At 42.8% G+C, this 16,589-nt stretch overlaps 1 protein-coding gene across 2 annotated transcripts in view; it reads right to left on the bottom strand.

Annotated features, from left to right (window-relative positions):
- The window catches only part of SLC22A23 (solute carrier family 22 member 23), a 93,338-nt gene that overhangs the window by 7,323 nt on the left and 69,426 nt on the right, over nucleotides 1–16,589 (bottom strand). The window contains exons 5-10 of one of the 2 annotated variants that reach the window (XM_035126383.2): nucleotides 16,450–16,577; nucleotides 13,905–14,012; nucleotides 9,286–9,388; nucleotides 6,618–6,850; nucleotides 3,880–3,912; nucleotides 2,326–2,449 (exon numbers count right to left, since the gene is read on the bottom strand). In XM_035126383.2, coding sequence (XP_034982274.1) covers nucleotides 2,326–2,449; nucleotides 3,880–3,912; nucleotides 6,618–6,850; nucleotides 9,286–9,388; nucleotides 13,905–14,012; nucleotides 16,450–16,577 — 729 coding nt within the window. The remainder of the gene's footprint in view (nucleotides 1–2,325; nucleotides 2,450–3,879; nucleotides 3,913–6,617; nucleotides 6,851–9,285; nucleotides 9,389–13,904; nucleotides 14,013–16,449; nucleotides 16,578–16,589) is intronic. The other variant, XM_035126384.2, reaches the window with a different exon arrangement.

Below are 16,589 nucleotides of genomic sequence, written 5' to 3'. Positions count from 1 at the left end.
GAGTCCAAACAGCGGCCCCTAGAATGAGCTGCCAATGCAAACCAATTATGTCACTGTTTGATGCAGAAGACTGGAGGCCTTTGCATAAATATAGCAGGTTGTGCCAGCACTGAACAGAGCAGACCTCTTCCATCTCCTCATTCACCATCTGGCTGCGGTGGATGAAGGCTGCATATGCCTTCCATTCCCTTGGCCACCCCCCAGAAGTGATGTACAATGGCACAGTACACATCTGTACATGGGCTGCACCTGCTCCCCAGGACTGGATTCCTGAGAAAACTCCTCCTCTTTACTTACAAAAGGGGAGGGGAGCATTTTAGGGCATATCCCCAAGCTCTTGCTAGCTGCCTTGGCTCATTCACATCATTATCTCTATTTCAAATGCTCAGGATGTGAGTGACATTGCTTAGGTAGCCAAAATACCGCCACCATTTTGCCAACTTGCATCCCTGCTACTCTTCTGTCCCTCCTCCCGAAATTAACCTGTTCTATTAAAAAAAAACATCCTCTTGTTCCAGCAGCAAGAACGCACACAGCTGTTTCGTCAACAAGTTTACTGTGGCAGGGTTAGGAGTTTCATTTTGTTAAGTGCCCGAAAGGAGCTTTACAAATGAACTCCTTGGCATAAGGAATTAAAAGTCTTCAATGGTGCCTAAAGTACTTGGCAGCATGGGACCAGAGGAAGCGAACAAAACTTAGGCATCAGCATACTAAATGCTGTTCTATCAAGGAGCCTCCATTCTGCAGCTCTCAGTGTTGTAGCTTTTGTGAGACAAAACACACTCTGGGTGCTTGAATTTTGAGCTGTCCACAACCGGACTTTTGCTTGTGACAAAGAAAGTGGCGGTTCTAATAAATGCTATTGACTGACCTATTGACTATACGTTTTGATTTTTGTTCTTGCTTTATTTGAAAAGACTTTGTGCTGGTAAGATTTCTATTAATTTCATCTTGAGCTACGACACTCTTAAAAATCCAGCTGAGTTGATGCACAAAATTAACCTAAAGGTCAATAATGCATTTCCTGTTAACATCAGTAAGAACAACTTAATTTAATACAGTGGTTCCTCGGGTTACAAACACCTTGGGTTACAGAGTCCGCTAACCCAGAAGTGGTACCTCGGGTTAAGAACTTTACCTCAAGATGAGAACAGAAATCATGTGTTGGTGGTGCGGCGGCAGCGGGAGACCCATTAGCTAAAGTGGTACCTCAGATTAAGAATGGTTTCAGGTTAAGAACAGATCTCCAGAATGAATTAAGTTTGTAACCAGAGGTACTACTGTACTGAAAAAGAATGCTACTTATTAAATAATATACCACCTTTTCTTATTAGAGCTCAAGGTGGTAAGCAACAAAAATGAAACAATAGCAAGTGAATTAATTTATGTTTTTACTGATGTAGTGCTTTTTTCTCATATTCAGAGAAATTCACAATCTCAACAATTGTTGCAGCAATCTTAGGAGGCTGAACAGTACTATTATTACTGCCCCAATACAGTCATACCTTGGAAGTCAAACGGAATCCATTCTGGAAGACCGTTGGATTTCCAAAATGTTTGGAAACCAAAGTGGCTTTTGATTGGCTGCAGGAAGCTCTCTTCCAACTCTACAGTTCTATGATTCCATGATCATGCCATGCTCAGAGTCTTGCTTTACTAGTGATCTAGCCAAATTATACAAATCCACCTTTATTTTATTTCTTACTATTTTTAAAAAGAATCCCAACATGCACCCAAGGAGCTCAGGGCACATAGTCCATTTGCCTTTGCATCCTTATATCAACCCTGGGAAAGGATGGTAGCAACTGGCCCAAATATTTCCCACTCTGCTGTACATCCTGAAAACAGAAAACAGCACATGGGGATACAGTGGTACCTCGATTTAAGAACAGCCCTGTTTACGAACTATTTGTTTTATGAACTCCACAAAACCGGAAGTAGTGTCCTGGTTTGTGAACTTTACCTCATTCTAAGAACGGAATCTGAATGGTGGAAGGGCAGCGGCGGCTGGAGGCCTCATTAGGGAAAGCGTGCCTCGGTTTAAGAACGGTTTCAGTTTAAGAACAGACTTCCGGAATGGATTAAGTTCGTAAACCGAGGTACCACTGTATTTTTTTAAAGCTCTTTTTGTCCTATGTTGCAATACTGATGGAACCTTCCCTGCAAAAGCTACCATTTACTGCTAATCGGGGGGTTTAATGGAGTTGGTTCCAAAGCGACCATCCCAAAAAACTACCCAAAAAAGGCACCAGTGGACTACCTTGTGGAAAAACAAGAGACTTCAGAACGTCTCCTCAAGCTTGAGTGAGCTTTTTATGGCCATACCTTATAACTGTTGGTGTGATTTCTGCACAGAAGAAAACGCTGAGACTTCCTACTGCGTGTGATGAAAACATCCCGACGATGGAAAACGCTGTAGAGAATTTGTCCTTTACAGTGTCGCTCATACCTACGAGACACATGCAAAAAAAGCTTAACCTCCATCTCATTCATGATCAATAGGTAGTAGCCTTTTAAAACCACCCCCCCTCCACCAAACACTATTATTATGTCCAAATAAAACCAGCCATTTAGTTATTAGTTTCGGTTATAGCTCTCCCATCACTGGCTGGTCTCAGGGCAGTTTACAAAAGTATGTCAATTTAAGAAAGATACAGTTCTAGCCAACGCTAGTCCTGCTCCAAGCAGGCTCACGGAAGTTAAGGAAAATGACTTAGTGCCATTAGTTTCCGTAAGACTCTATTCTGAGTAGGACAAGCACTGGAGGCGACCCATGCAAATTCCAACAAAATCACTGTATAAAAACACAAAACTAACCAATGCAAAACGAAACAGCAGTACAGAACAGCAATGCACAGTAATGCAGGAGACAGTAAAGCAGAGAACAGGTTAAACTATTATACTAGTGATTCCCAATGTGAACCTTTTCACCATTTCACATAATAAAACTGTAGCTATTCATTCTTATTGAGAAGGGTAAAATGCCACGTTTTTGGACATTGTTGCAGGGAAAGCAATCCTGCCTCCCCCCTCCCTAGCACTGGATGACCTAGCCCTCCCCAGGGATGAAGAACAGCAGGAGAAATATTTTCCGTGGTGTAGCTTATATTCAATTTTCCTTACCCAACTGAAGCACAGCCACAATTACAGATGCTTGAGGAAGCCAGTGTTTTTCTAAACCTGCATCAACCAGTCTAATGTGTGGCTCAGAACTTGCCTATGTACCAGACTTCCCCAATGTTTCAGTGTAGCCCTCAGCTTATAAAATGTATCTAAATGGTTTAGATATGCATATTTTGAGAGAAAACATGCCTAAAACTAAATATTTAAATATGAATGTAATTTTGGGGCAATTTTTAACAGTTTTAATTTTTGCTTTTTGCAAATTAATGTTAAATGGACTTATGGGTGAACACAGACTGGAAACAGACTGATTCATTCCTATCTACCACTTAAGACCCGTGTAAGAATACTACTGGCATATACAGAAGCATGTGGAAGGCTGGTTCACACAACCATGTCCATTATTTGATATTTGCAGGATCGAACAGGGCATGTGTGCAAATCTGCTATCACAGATTTAAAGAAACATCCAAGACACTTTTTTTTTGCATTTTCTTCTGTAACCTCAAAAAACACTATTTTTCAATGAATGAATTTTACATTATTTCCTAACAGTTTCGATTGTCAGTGTTAGTGAGGTGCCTCCAGTTCTCTAAATGTGGGATTGCTTGCTTCAGACATTCAGCTGGGGTGGGGAGGGAAAGGAGTGTGTGAGCCTGAGGTGCAGATGCATTATGGTTGGGAGGGAAGTAATGTCAGAATATTGTAGCACAACAAAAACAAATCACATTCAAAAAATGGACTTGAAAACTATACCTGAGTCTGGAAGTTGACTGTATTTTCCTATCACTGGACTCAGAAGCACAAATGTATTACAAATAGGGGAGAGAGAGAAAGAAAACAGACCATCAAGAATATGCATAGAAAAACATGACAATTAAATGCCAGCTATTTGAAAAGTAAAAAGCAAATTACACCATAAAATAGCCCCTTTCCCCACCCAACATGACAGGACATGCAATTTTCTGTCTGATTCCCAATGGAAAGACTGAATTCTAATGAGAGAGAACAACAATGGGAGGCACGCTATTGAAGCTTTCAAGGCCTGAAATTAGCGCAGAAACCAAACAAAGGCCTTTATGTTGATAATGAAGGGAGAATTTTTTAAAAGAGCCAAAATTAGCTGTAATTCTCAGAGGGGGTTCCTTAGAAAGCAAAACCCTTAACCCTTTTTTAAAAATAAAACACAACTCTTGCATCATTCAACTAAGTTGTCTGTGCTGAAGCTCAACAATGAGTGAGCAGACTGAAACACTATTCACCAGCTATTTAAGTGCGCACACACATCCAATATGAGCAATGAACGGAACCTTAAGTCTTGCATGAGCCTGGCACCCAGGAGCTCTGAAAAAATTTACTGGACAGAACTCCAAAGGTTTCCACTATTGTAAATCTCAGGACTCAAAACTTTGTGATGATCATAAACTGGGGTCCTCCTCTCCATGCCTTTCCTTCCATTTTCTGCTTGTTTGAGCAATTTCCATATAAACGGTTAATATACATAATGAGCAGATAGAAGTCTTGGAGGCAGGGATGGGGAATCTCTGGGGATCCAGGTGTTGCTGAACTACTTCCATGATCTCTGACCATTGGCCGTGCCAGAGGGGATGCTGGGAGCAGAGTCCAACAACATATGGAGAGCCGCAGGTTTCCCATTACTGCTTTATAGTAGATGGCTTTCAGCTTGTTATGTGCACTACATAAGCTAATCATGTAAAGAGCTGTGCTTAAGAAAATGCATTTGACACACTATAGGAAGCTCCATGAGACACGCAGTCATTTGGGAAGACCTGCCTCTTCCACAAGTATCACACGATCAGATTTTTCTTGAACAGGTGCTAAAGACTCTGAGGGAACTTCCATAAGGCACAGCTGATGCACCTTTAGCATCTGAACAGGAGAGAGTGCTAGGCTAAAAGCAGGGAACATAGTAAAAGTAGTCTGGTACTGGTTTGCTCCTGGTGGTGCTTTTATACTCTGTGAAGAGAAATTGCCTCTGCATCCAAACCTTATGGGCAGTATTCAAATGGCCGGGGGTGTTTTCCCTTCCTATAGCTGGCTGATGCGACTTACACCTGCAGCAGGTGGGAGAGTTCTACTTGCAGTGCTGGAAGAAGGCACATCAGTCAACATTCTCTTCTCTGAGCAACCCTTAAAGCTTTAAATTTTAAAGAATTGGACTCCTTTCCTACACTGACTCTGCCCAGTCTAGAGTGTGCAGACCTTTGTAGAAACAAAGATAAATCTTGTGGTTCATGTTGAACCAAAATACATGTTCCATAGAATCGTAGAATTGTAGAGTTTGAGGGGACCATGAGGGTCATCTAGTCCAAACCCCTGCAATGCAAGAATCTTTTGCCCAACCTGGGGCTTGAACTCATGACCCTGAGATTAAGAGTCCCAGCTTCTTATGACTATGTTTAAATGTGAATGAGGAGGTGCTCTGCTCCTCCCTGCACCAGAAGCAACAAAACATTCAAATTCAAGCTTGCAGTTCATTCCTCCTAAAGAAACAATGAGTGGAAAATCAAGAAGAGGTAAGAGCATTATTTCAGATCACATGGCAAACCAAAGCTTCTTGTTTGTTGATTCCAACATGCTGAGGAGCAAGAGTGCAGCCAAGTGGGGACCTCTATGTACCATGCACAAGTATGGCATTCACTTGTATTAAACCACTGTAAACATTAACTATGGCTTTAATGTGACATGTGAATACAGTCAAAGTGTGCAGTTCAAATGTAGAGAGTGATGGCCTTGAATCAAAGGAGAAAAGGTACTAGGATGCTTGCACTTAAGTTAATCAATACCAATAAATTATTGGATTGCCAGATAGTAATTTGCTTTAAAAAAAGAAACCACTCAAACAAACCTGATGAACTCTGAGCTTTGTCAATATGAGTGTATTTGCACAGGAAGCAAGCAAAGAAAATGGAACAATGTAAAGGCCCTTGCTATAGCTATTAGTTTTATTGTAACAAGGATGAATCAATATGATATCTGCACCCCAAGGTGCTGGATTTTCTAGTGCCAGTTATGGCATGACACTTTTTCATCACGCAGACAGTTTCTTCAGCAATACTGGATGCTCAGAGTTCCAGGCCTGAGTAAACGCTCCATGAAATAGGTGAAAATCACATGGCAAATCAGTGCTAAAAAATTAAAGTGGAGAGGAGGACAACCAGCTGCAATGAAAAAGCTGGAATGTGGACAAAGCAGCATGTAAAGCAGCCCTAAGGGGGGGGGAGGAACAAAGGGCCAACATGTATTTTTGTTTTCATTGTTCCCTGTTTAGGACTTCACTCTCTCCAAATCAGATTGGCACAGCTAGTTTCTTGGTTTTTTTTTAATACAGTACTTCCCTACAAGTGCATTTCCCACCTACAGCTGAGAATAGCAGCAGGCTTGAAACCTTATACAAATCAAAAACACAGTGCTTTGCTAAGCGAACCCAAGGCACGTAAGAAGGGATATGGTAGTTGGATGCCTGCACTCACAGTTGAGAAGACCTAGTTGTAAAAGCGAAGCCAGAGCAGTGAGGATCATGAAGAGCAGCAATCCTCCTCTTCGCCCAAGGAATCCAACAACAGGGCACATGGCTAGGCAGGATGCCAGCGCTATCCCTGCCATGGTATAGTAGTCCGCATAGAAATTGTTGGTGAGTGACATCTTATCTTCGTGACCCATCATACTCTTTGCAAAGCAGTGGTGTATCCCATAGCCAGTCAGCCTTTGGGAGACAAAACACAAGGAGGAACAAGGTGCTGTTATTGAATAGCCAGACAAATAATGACATACAACCCAAAGCTGGAATGCAGGGAGGGGAAATGCAGGGAGTCCCAAATGCTTTGCTCTTACAAAAAGTAGAGGGGGGAAATCTGAATTGCACATCAATTTATTTTATTGTTACATTTATCAGTCATCCGATAAGCATGGTTATTTCTCCCACTTGCTCTAGAAGCCAGGGTCAGATTTTAGGAAGAGTCTATACGAAGAATGAGGAGCCTGTGACCTTTCACAAGTTGTTATCATAATCCCTTATGATTGGCCATGCTGGCTGGGGCTGTTGGGAGTGGAGTCTAGCATCATCTGAAGGGCAATAGGTTCCCATCACTGGTCTACATGTTATTGCAGCAAATCATGTCCAAGCAGTTACTGTCAGGGCTCTGCCATAACATCTAGCATGACTCGACCTGGGGATTTTCTGTATTGCATGGAGAGATTCCATGCCAGTAACAGATCCCCCAAAGAGTATTCGCTGCCATTGAATAAACTTTCCCTGCAACTTCAAAGATCTATGTGATGAGTCTCACGGGACACCGCATTGTGGAGAGGAGAGCCACTGGGTCAGAGCAGCTTGCCACAGCTAGGCAAACGTGGACACTGCCTTGAAGAGTCGCTTATACATTACACAGAAACTGTTTTGCTACTGCAGCTCAGGTTCCATACATATGGTTAGGGCAGCTGCAATATCAACTAGTAACCATTGATGAGAGAGCTAGGGTGATATCACCTTTTGTGTTCTATGCAACACCAAATGTACCATTGGTGGTACTAGGTTAAATATTAACCAGGGCTGCGAAAACGTCATGCTTCACAATTATGTGACCTGCACATGGTATGCAAATTGATTTTTATACATAATTGCTTGATTTTGCACAGCTTATCCAATCTTACTAGTTTGGTGCAAAGGGCAAGGAACTATGGGAGATACTGAAGCCATGTCCTCTGAAAACAAGAAACCCTGTTCTTCAGCAATATTTCACTGGACATTGACTATATCACTGTGAAGCCATTCTTCAATGAAATAGAGGAAGGCACCCACATTTAAAAAAGCAAGCAGAGACTCAACACACAGTGTCTAATACCAGGGCCGTCTTGAGCAGATCGCGCGCCCTGGTGCTGAGGGGCGGAGGTTGCTCCGCCGCCCGCCCCGCCCTTGCAGGGCGCAATTGGTTTTCGCGCGGCGCCCTCCTTGCCAGGCCGGCGCCTAGCTTACCAGCCCCGCGCCATGGTGCACTGCGCCACCGGGGGTCTATGAAGAGCCGGCCCTGTCTAATACAGTGCATTTTCTGCACTTGCATGAGACTGCAGAATACATACAACCCTAAGTGTTAGCCAGGGCCGGCCCTACCATGAGGCAGAGTGGGACAGCTGTCTCAGGTGGCAAATTCTGAGTGGTGGAAAGTGGCTAGAAAGGTGTACCACATGGTCTGCCCTGCAGCCCCTAAGCTAGTTTACTGCTGTAGCATGGGACTTTTAATTTTTAATTCCAGGGGAGATGAGAGATTTCTCTGCTTTATTTCAAAATGTTTTGCTCCAGTTGCAGGTGACAAAGACTTTTGGCAAACTTGAATGCTTTTAGCCATGGTGAACACTTCCCACAGATGTCTTCACTTTCGACAAAAAGATCTGGATGTTTTGTACTCCCTCCCTCTGCCTCCTTGATTTTTGTATCATGCGCTGTTCACCTTAACAGCACTGCATGTACGGTGTTTTTCACACACCAAAAATTGCTTTGTGATACTTGCTAACAAACAGCACAAACCAACAGAAAATGCACTGGAAAGGCCCCAGTGTGAAACTGCATGTTACACCTGCAATAACATCCCTCCTTGTTGCTTCTCCACCATGAAGCAGTATTGGAAGCACGTAACCTGGAGGGTTGATTAACCATTCCCACAAAGCTGCTTTCTCCCAGTTAGGGTTGTATTCCAGTGTTCCCACCACAAAGATGGAACGGTGGGAGAAAGCAGCTGGTGGAGAGGGAGTTGGAAAGCAAAAACAGAAGGCAGGGAAAGGGCTTCTTCCCAACAGTGGCAAAACATCCCAATTCCAATGAAGAGGTGGCGACAACTGCAGGTGTTAACATTCAGTTCTCTTTTGAGTCTGATCCAAGGGCGAACTAACCACTTTGGAGAATGAAGAGCAACCAGATTTTCACTTCAAGAACTCAAATCCAAGACAGCAGGGGATACCCAATTTTAGCCATACTCCAAGAAGATCCATAGAAATGAGTAAGTCCATTGATTTCAATAGGTCTACTCTAAGTTGGAGATCACCCACTGGGATTTTGCGCTAAAGGTAAAGCATTCTTCACCTTCTCCTCATTGCCCCATGGGCACCAGTATGTTATACACTGCACAGGAATATGGTTGCACTTACGAATTAACACACAGCACAACGATGTTTTTCCACAGGTTCCTGGTTCCCACCACTTTAACAATGCAGACCTTCTTCGGCCTCCTGCCAAGTTCTCTCTCTAATTCTGAAACAAAAGTAACAATTCACTTTTTCAGGGGGGGGGGGGAAATCATTAGTTTTGAAATGAGGCAGAGCAACCGAGCAATATGGAGGTTCTAATACGGATTCTCCATCACTTCCTTCCAAGTTCCATAATACGGTGAACTCTATTCGAGTTCTTATAGACCTCTCAGGTCTGGCAATTGTGCAATATAAAGAAGAGTTTGGTATGTCTCCTTTAATCTTGATCCAATGACTGCACTCTTAGTTACTTGTAACCCCCCCCCCCCCATGTCTTCATAGCTACATTCTCACTGGCTGGCTATTGTGTCTGACCACCAATATGTGGTCAACTTGCAGGACCCCCTTCTATTGGTCTTTACCCAAATACCTAAGGACTAGTATGAACTTTTGAGTAACGCACAGTACTCCAACCATATTAGTCCTTTCTAAAGGCCCCTGATCAGTGCAAATATATCAGTGACATTCACGTTCAACACTGCTAACTGCCAGAGGTGTTTCTTTCCCTAGTAACTGTAACCAAGGTTTTTTGCCAGGCCCACCTACGCTGTAACCTTCACAGAGGCCTGACCAGATGCAGTTCCATCTCAGGTTTCCTCTCAAGTAGAGATATTTAATAAAAATCTTAACCTATTCACATTACATTCTCAATACTTGTGCTTTTACCTAAAGCAATAATGCACAATAAATGTTTTCTTTACAGTGGGAAATACAAGTTTGTGGGTGGGCAGGCAGACCTGACTCAATTAAGAGACATGTAACCACTCGTCCCCTTTCGCTGTGGTGAAAAGAAATGACATTCTGATCCCATAAAATATAGGTAGGAAAATACCTGATTTCCCCCCTGTGCAGTGACTTACATGGGAGTAAAAGGAACCAGAGCCTGATCTTATCTTTTCAAATTATTTTAAGAAAGTCCAATGGAATTGAACTTTTTTGAGGAGGTATTTTTTCTATCTTGAAATGCAGATGTTTCATAATTTCTCCTAGGATCCCTTTGTGTACTTCAGCTTTCCCCAGCCTGGTGCCTTCCAGGTGTTTTGGACTACAAGTCCCATCAGTCATGCTGGCTGAGGCTGATAGGAGTTGTAGTCCAACTACATCGGGGGGGGGGCACCAGGTTGGATAAATTTGATTTAAAGCACCTTAGCAAACAGATGCCCAAGATTTGTCTTCAGTTTCTATCTTGGCTTTATTAAAAGTGATTTGCAGGTTGGGGAAGGTTTTGTGTAACCAGCGTTCTTTTGCACTGTATTAACCTAATTAGTTTGCCTAGGCTTTACCATTATTGCCTTAAGTCTGAAACAACTGCAAAGTCATCTTAACACCATGCCCTTACGCAGAAACATAACCCAAAGCTTATTAACTGATTGGTCCTGTGAAATATATTGCTTTGCGGTCCCTGTGCATTTTTTTCCTTGACATTTGTAACACGTGGGAAGACAAGCCTCTCTCAGAGTAAATTAGGTAGTCAGATTCCACCATCCCCACTACAAACACAGGAAATTCCATTTGACATTTTCCTTTCACGTGATGTGAGGAAAAGCCCCAAGGAAAAAAAAGATGTTTTACTCATCTTCTTGCAAACTTTATTGGAAGTTTTCCTGTACACCGCAAGCATCATTCTCTGTAATCTCACAAATTTGAGGACGCTGCTGGAAAACTATCATACAGATAAACCATACCATTTGCTGCAAAATAAGAAGCCCCAAATAGCATAGGAGCCATCAGTACACACATGCACCTATTATTTTTCTTAACTGCTGTAGAAGTGTAGGGCAAAGAAAGATCATTTTATAAGCAAACAAGCAACTTTCCCTGTTACCCTCAAAGGGTTGCATCCAGAATTTCTATGAGTAGATAGGAGGTGCCGTAACAGAGTTTGTAGAAGAGTTATCTTAAAAACACTCAAATATATTGTGGGGTGGGGAACCCAGTGTCAAATATACTACAGGAGGAGGATGTTCTCATAACCAGAGTGTAAAACAATGACAGGCATAGGGGCAAAATAATAAGGTCAGGATTCCTATGTATGTTGCATGTGTTGCTATTATATTATCTGTTTGTTACATTTACACTGCTTTGCTTCATTGTGGGGCTCAGGGCAACATACAGGGGTTTCCACCAACAGTTTTCTATCCAGGCACTGACCAGACTTAAAGGTAAAGGTGAAGGACCCCTGGATGGTTAAGTCCAGCCAAAGGCAACTATGTGGTTGCGGCACTCATCTCGCTTTCAGGCCGAAGAAGCTGGTATTTGTCCACAGACAGCTTTCCAGGTCATGTGGCAAGCATGACTAAACCACTTCTGGCACAACGGAACACTGTGACGGAAACCAGAGCGCACAGAAATGCTGTTTACTTTCCCGCCACAGTGGTACCTATTTATTCACTTGCACTGACGTGCTTTAGAGAACTGCTAGGTTGGCAGGAGCTGGGACAGAGCAACAGGAGCTCACCCCATCATGGGGATTCAAACAGCTGAGCTTCTGATCGGCAAGCCCAAGAGGCTCAGTGGTTTAGAACACAGCGCCACCCACACCCCAGACTTAGACTTGCTTAGCTTTGGCAAGACTGATTCATCATGGAGACTCAGGCCATGCAGTAAGTAGATACATTCTACTAGTGCAATGGAGGTCTTATCATCAACGTAAACAAAGAAGTGCATCTCTAATTGTCTAGTCAAGCGCACCTCATCAGATTCATTCCACTGTTTAAGGCCTTGTATGTAAAATTCAGCTGAGTATTAGGGGAATCACCACTGGATTTCTCATGTTTGGCTGCAGTTAAGGCGTAGCTAGTTATGATTATATTAGCAAAACAACAGAACAAAATGGAATTGTAGAAGGGGAGGCATTTTTTTATATAAAAAAACCCTCTGCTTTTAAATTTATAATGTTTTGAACAACCCCACTTCCAGTGCAATTTGTTAATGGTTCTATTATTTTCCTTTTTGGAGATGTTGGACATTACATATCACCTGGCAAGGCTCATCAAAAGCTTAAAACCTGTGCCTATATAAGATGTGTTGTACCTATATCCAGTGGGGTTTTTTATGGGGGTACGCAGGGGTACACATACTCCTAGCAGTATTTCAGTGCGAGTAGGAAAATGAGAGTAACCCTAAATATTTTTTAAAGAGAAAAAGCACTGCCTATATCCATTAATTTATCCATTTCACAACCAAACTTCTACAATCTGCAGAGCTCCAGAAGTTGGATGGATCCAGGGGATAGCTTCCCTGTTAAAGAGACGTGCATAGAACTCTTCTTATATTGTAGTTTGCCTGCATTTGAGACACTGGTCTTGCGCTGTCACAAGTCAAGGAGGCAAAATTCAGAGCGCTAGCCTCTACATAGATTTAGAGCCCTAGCTTTACCTAGACTGATACTAGAATGTATTTTATATGTGCTGAATTGCATAAGAACATAAGAAGAATCTGCTGGATCCCACAGTGGGCAATCAGGTGCCAATGAGAAGCCTGCCAGCAGAACCAGAGACATCAGCACTCTCACCTGTGATTCCCAGAAACTGGTATTCCATAGCATCCACTCTCAGAGACAGTATGCATCCATAGGTTAAAGAATGAACAATTAACAAGCATGCCTCCAAGATATCTACATGAACTATGGACACACCTTGTTGGCTGCCTAACTCCACCTGCCTCTTTTCAATATTTATTCAGTAAGCCGCTCTGAAGGTTGCTTACACACCAATATCATTTTCTAAGTTATTTCCAGTCTGCTTCTTGGAACGTTAGCAATGTCTTGCCAGATCAGATTCTCGTTTGGAGATAAGAACAGGCAGGCATTGCAAGAGCCAGCAGGTGAGGAATTCCTACAGTGCCTCTGATATTATAAAACATCACAAGCTGCAGGGAAAGTATCAGTCGGTGCCAGTGGGACTGAAACCGAAGGCAACTGTGATGCAACTGAGATTTTATGGAGCACAGATTAAAAATATATCAACGGAGGGCACATGAATGTAGCCAGAGAGGCAGCTTGTTCAAAAAGATGCCCACAGCCCTCTCCTGTGCACATGTGTTTGTGCGTAGCGGATGTCTCAGTGGACCAGACAATTCAGCCTTAGAGGCAAATGAGGAGCCACTGTACTCCCCCCTCCTTTGCCAAGCAGCCTGATTGCTGAACTGTTACTTCTTCTTAAAGCAAGTAAGGGATCAAATATTTGAGTGCTCCCCTCCCTATATAGAAAACACCCCCTCCACATACAAAAGTTAGCAAGCGATGGAACAAATTTCCAGCCTGGCACATAAGGGTATTTTCATGTAACTATAATTTCATTACATTTCCATCTGCATGTGCAGGATACTTCCTTTGACACGGGGGAGCTTTCAATCATTTGATCCCTATCTCCAGTGCAGCCTGAAGAGATACAGCTGATTCACAAATGAATCAAGTGAGGCTGCTGATCATGAAGCCTGGGTTTGAGGGTGAGCTGCTCGAGGGCTTTTGTAGAACTTCTGTAATCTTGCAGCCTGGAGAACATGTGCTTATACATTACCTCCAGCCTGGCTGCTTCCCTCATCCCCAATCTGGAACGCCCTGATAGCAAAGCCATGTGACGGGTTGTCCTGTTCGTCACTTCCTGGCATGAGGAACCATTTCTGGCCTGTGATGGGGAGCCAACCAAACAGGTAAATGGAGCTTGGTCAAATAAGTGAGGGAGAGGTGTCAGCAAAGGATTAGCAGCATTGTCACACCAAAGTCACAGCCTGCCAGGAAACAATAGAAGCAACATGCACATTCCTACCTAAGCCATGTTCATCTAGGTCATTTTGTTTTGCCCCCCCCCAACTCAATGCATCCAGTCCCACAGGCCATAGGCATCCCCCAAACTTCAGCCCTCCAGATGTTTTGGACTAAAATTCCCATCTTCCCCGACCACTGGTCCTGTTAGCTAGGGATCATGGGAGTTGTAGGCCAAAACATCTGGAGGGCCGCAGTTCGGGGATGCCTGCCATAGGACATCCAAGCACACAAACTATGTTGACACCCTGCTAGTTCCTTCGATTGCAAGGCTGTGAGCCGAGTCATCCTTATCTTATCTTCTCTCTACCAAGCTACTGCGACTTACTCAGTTTCTCCCTACAACCACAAAGGCTAAGAATTTATTTAAAATTATCTGGATTCTAGGAAGTTATTTATGGACTCAAATAATCACATTAAGGCATGTGGTGTGTTGCCATCTCTGGAGCAAAATACATCTTGGCCCAGGCAGTATTCAGATGGGAGCTCACCCAGTAAGACCTAAATACCACTTTGAGCGCCCTGGCAGGAAGGGATGGGTACAAATGTAACTGATAAGCAAAACAAACAGGTGCTGCTGAGGGTAGCAAGTTACTTAAGTTCTGCCACCGATTTAACATTTCAGCTGCATTATCCAAGTCTACCACATCAGACCATTTGCCCATTCGCACAATCACTTCCAGTGAGGTGAGTAGTGGATTATTACAGACCATCTAAGGGTTGCAGCATGGCTCCAGCAACGTATACATGGTAGCTCAATTCATAGCCATACCCAAAATATGAGTGAATTGCTTGTGATGGAAGTTTTACTCTCAAAGCCACCTCACTGTGGCTAAACTACAATGCAGAACAAGTCGTCATACCGATGAGGGCGATAGAAATTGGCTCCAAATTTGATAAAAATGTGTCAGAAGCTGTTTGGGGTGTGTATTAAGGTTGTTTTGTAAGGGAAGCTAAAGGGGTACATATTTCTGCTTTGGAAAGGATGGTGCTTGATCAATTCACACTAGTGAATATGCAGTACTCTTCAGTTTAACACACCATTTGGGAGCTAAAGGGGAGCTCAATACTGATTCAAGTGATTACTTACTAAATTGCTAAAGTGTAAAGAATATAGAGTGATTTGCAATTATGCGTTCCCCCCCTGCATTGAAGCCATCATTTTCTGCCCATCGTTTTGTGGGCAAGCACCTTTCCCCTCCACTATATTACGTTTCTACTTTGTACATTGAGCGGAAATGTTATTTCCTTTTCTCTAAGGGATGCACTGCCATCTACATTTAAGTCAACATGTGCTTTCAACGATTAATCATTGTCCTCTCCTCATATGAGATGGTGCAGTAATCACTTTAGCAAACTTGGGGGGTAAATTGAGTATGTTTGTTGCCCATTGCGCTACTATGTTCACCTGTCACGCCTCCCCCCACCCTGCCAATAAATTCCTACAGCAGTGCAGACAGGAAAATGCTTAATATATGGGTTTACTGAGATGGTCTAATAAATTGGAGGTGAAGGGAAAGAACAAGCACAATTGGCTTCAGTAAGAATACAGAAACAGATGTGTCCTGTTTCCTAACAGTAACTCAACAATATATATATATATATATATATATATATATATATATATATATATGCAACTAGCAACATAGAAGTATATATCTGGGATGCTTTTCATTTCTGTAGAAAAAGATTAAGCACAAAGAACTGAGAAGTGAGCCAATCTTCCTGTATCTGGCAGTTAACAGGCCTGGCTTCCTTAGGCAGTCCTGTATTGGAAAGTTTTTAATGTTTGATGTTTTATTGTGTTTCTAATATTCTGCTGGGTGCCACACAGAGTGGCCGGGGCAACGCAGTCAGATGGGCAGCATATAAATAAAAAAATAGTAGTAGTAGTAACAACAACAGCAGCAGCAGCAGCAGCAGCAACAGCAACAATGTAAAATCAAGGAAAATGTCACCAGAATAGGGGAAGCAGATCCTTCTTATTCAGAAACGATACCTTATCTCTAAAGCAAAACTTCAGAGGAGGGACCAAACCATTATTCCCCTCACTCCTTTGTATTTGTTGTGTGGACATTCTGAAGTCAAACTACAGAAAAGCCTAAACTTCCAATGAAACCATGAGAACGCAGCCATAAGCTAGAGTGAAGTAAGTTACCTTCCCAAAAGCAAAGCAAGCCAAAGAACACAATTTTTCACTCTGTCGAAGTCCAAAGGTTCTATTAGGTAGCTGATTGTACAGTGTAGAAACCATTCATCTCTTTGTATTTTCATAGCCTGTCACAGGCACAAACACTCACCGGGCAATACCCCTTTGATATCACATTCTGTGCTTGTCCTGTCCTTGTGAGTGATGTGAAGGATGAGCTTCTTTGCAGCTTCGAACTGTTGGGTGGCCATCAGCCACCGAAGGGATTCTGGGAAAACACTTTAGAGATGA

The sequence above is a fragment of the Zootoca vivipara genome, chromosome 8 (assembly GCF_963506605.1).
Source record: "Zootoca vivipara chromosome 8, rZooViv1.1, whole genome shotgun sequence".
NCBI lineage: Eukaryota > Metazoa > Chordata > Lepidosauria > Squamata > Lacertidae > Zootoca > Zootoca vivipara.
This window is presented reverse-complemented; position numbering and strand designations above follow the sequence as displayed.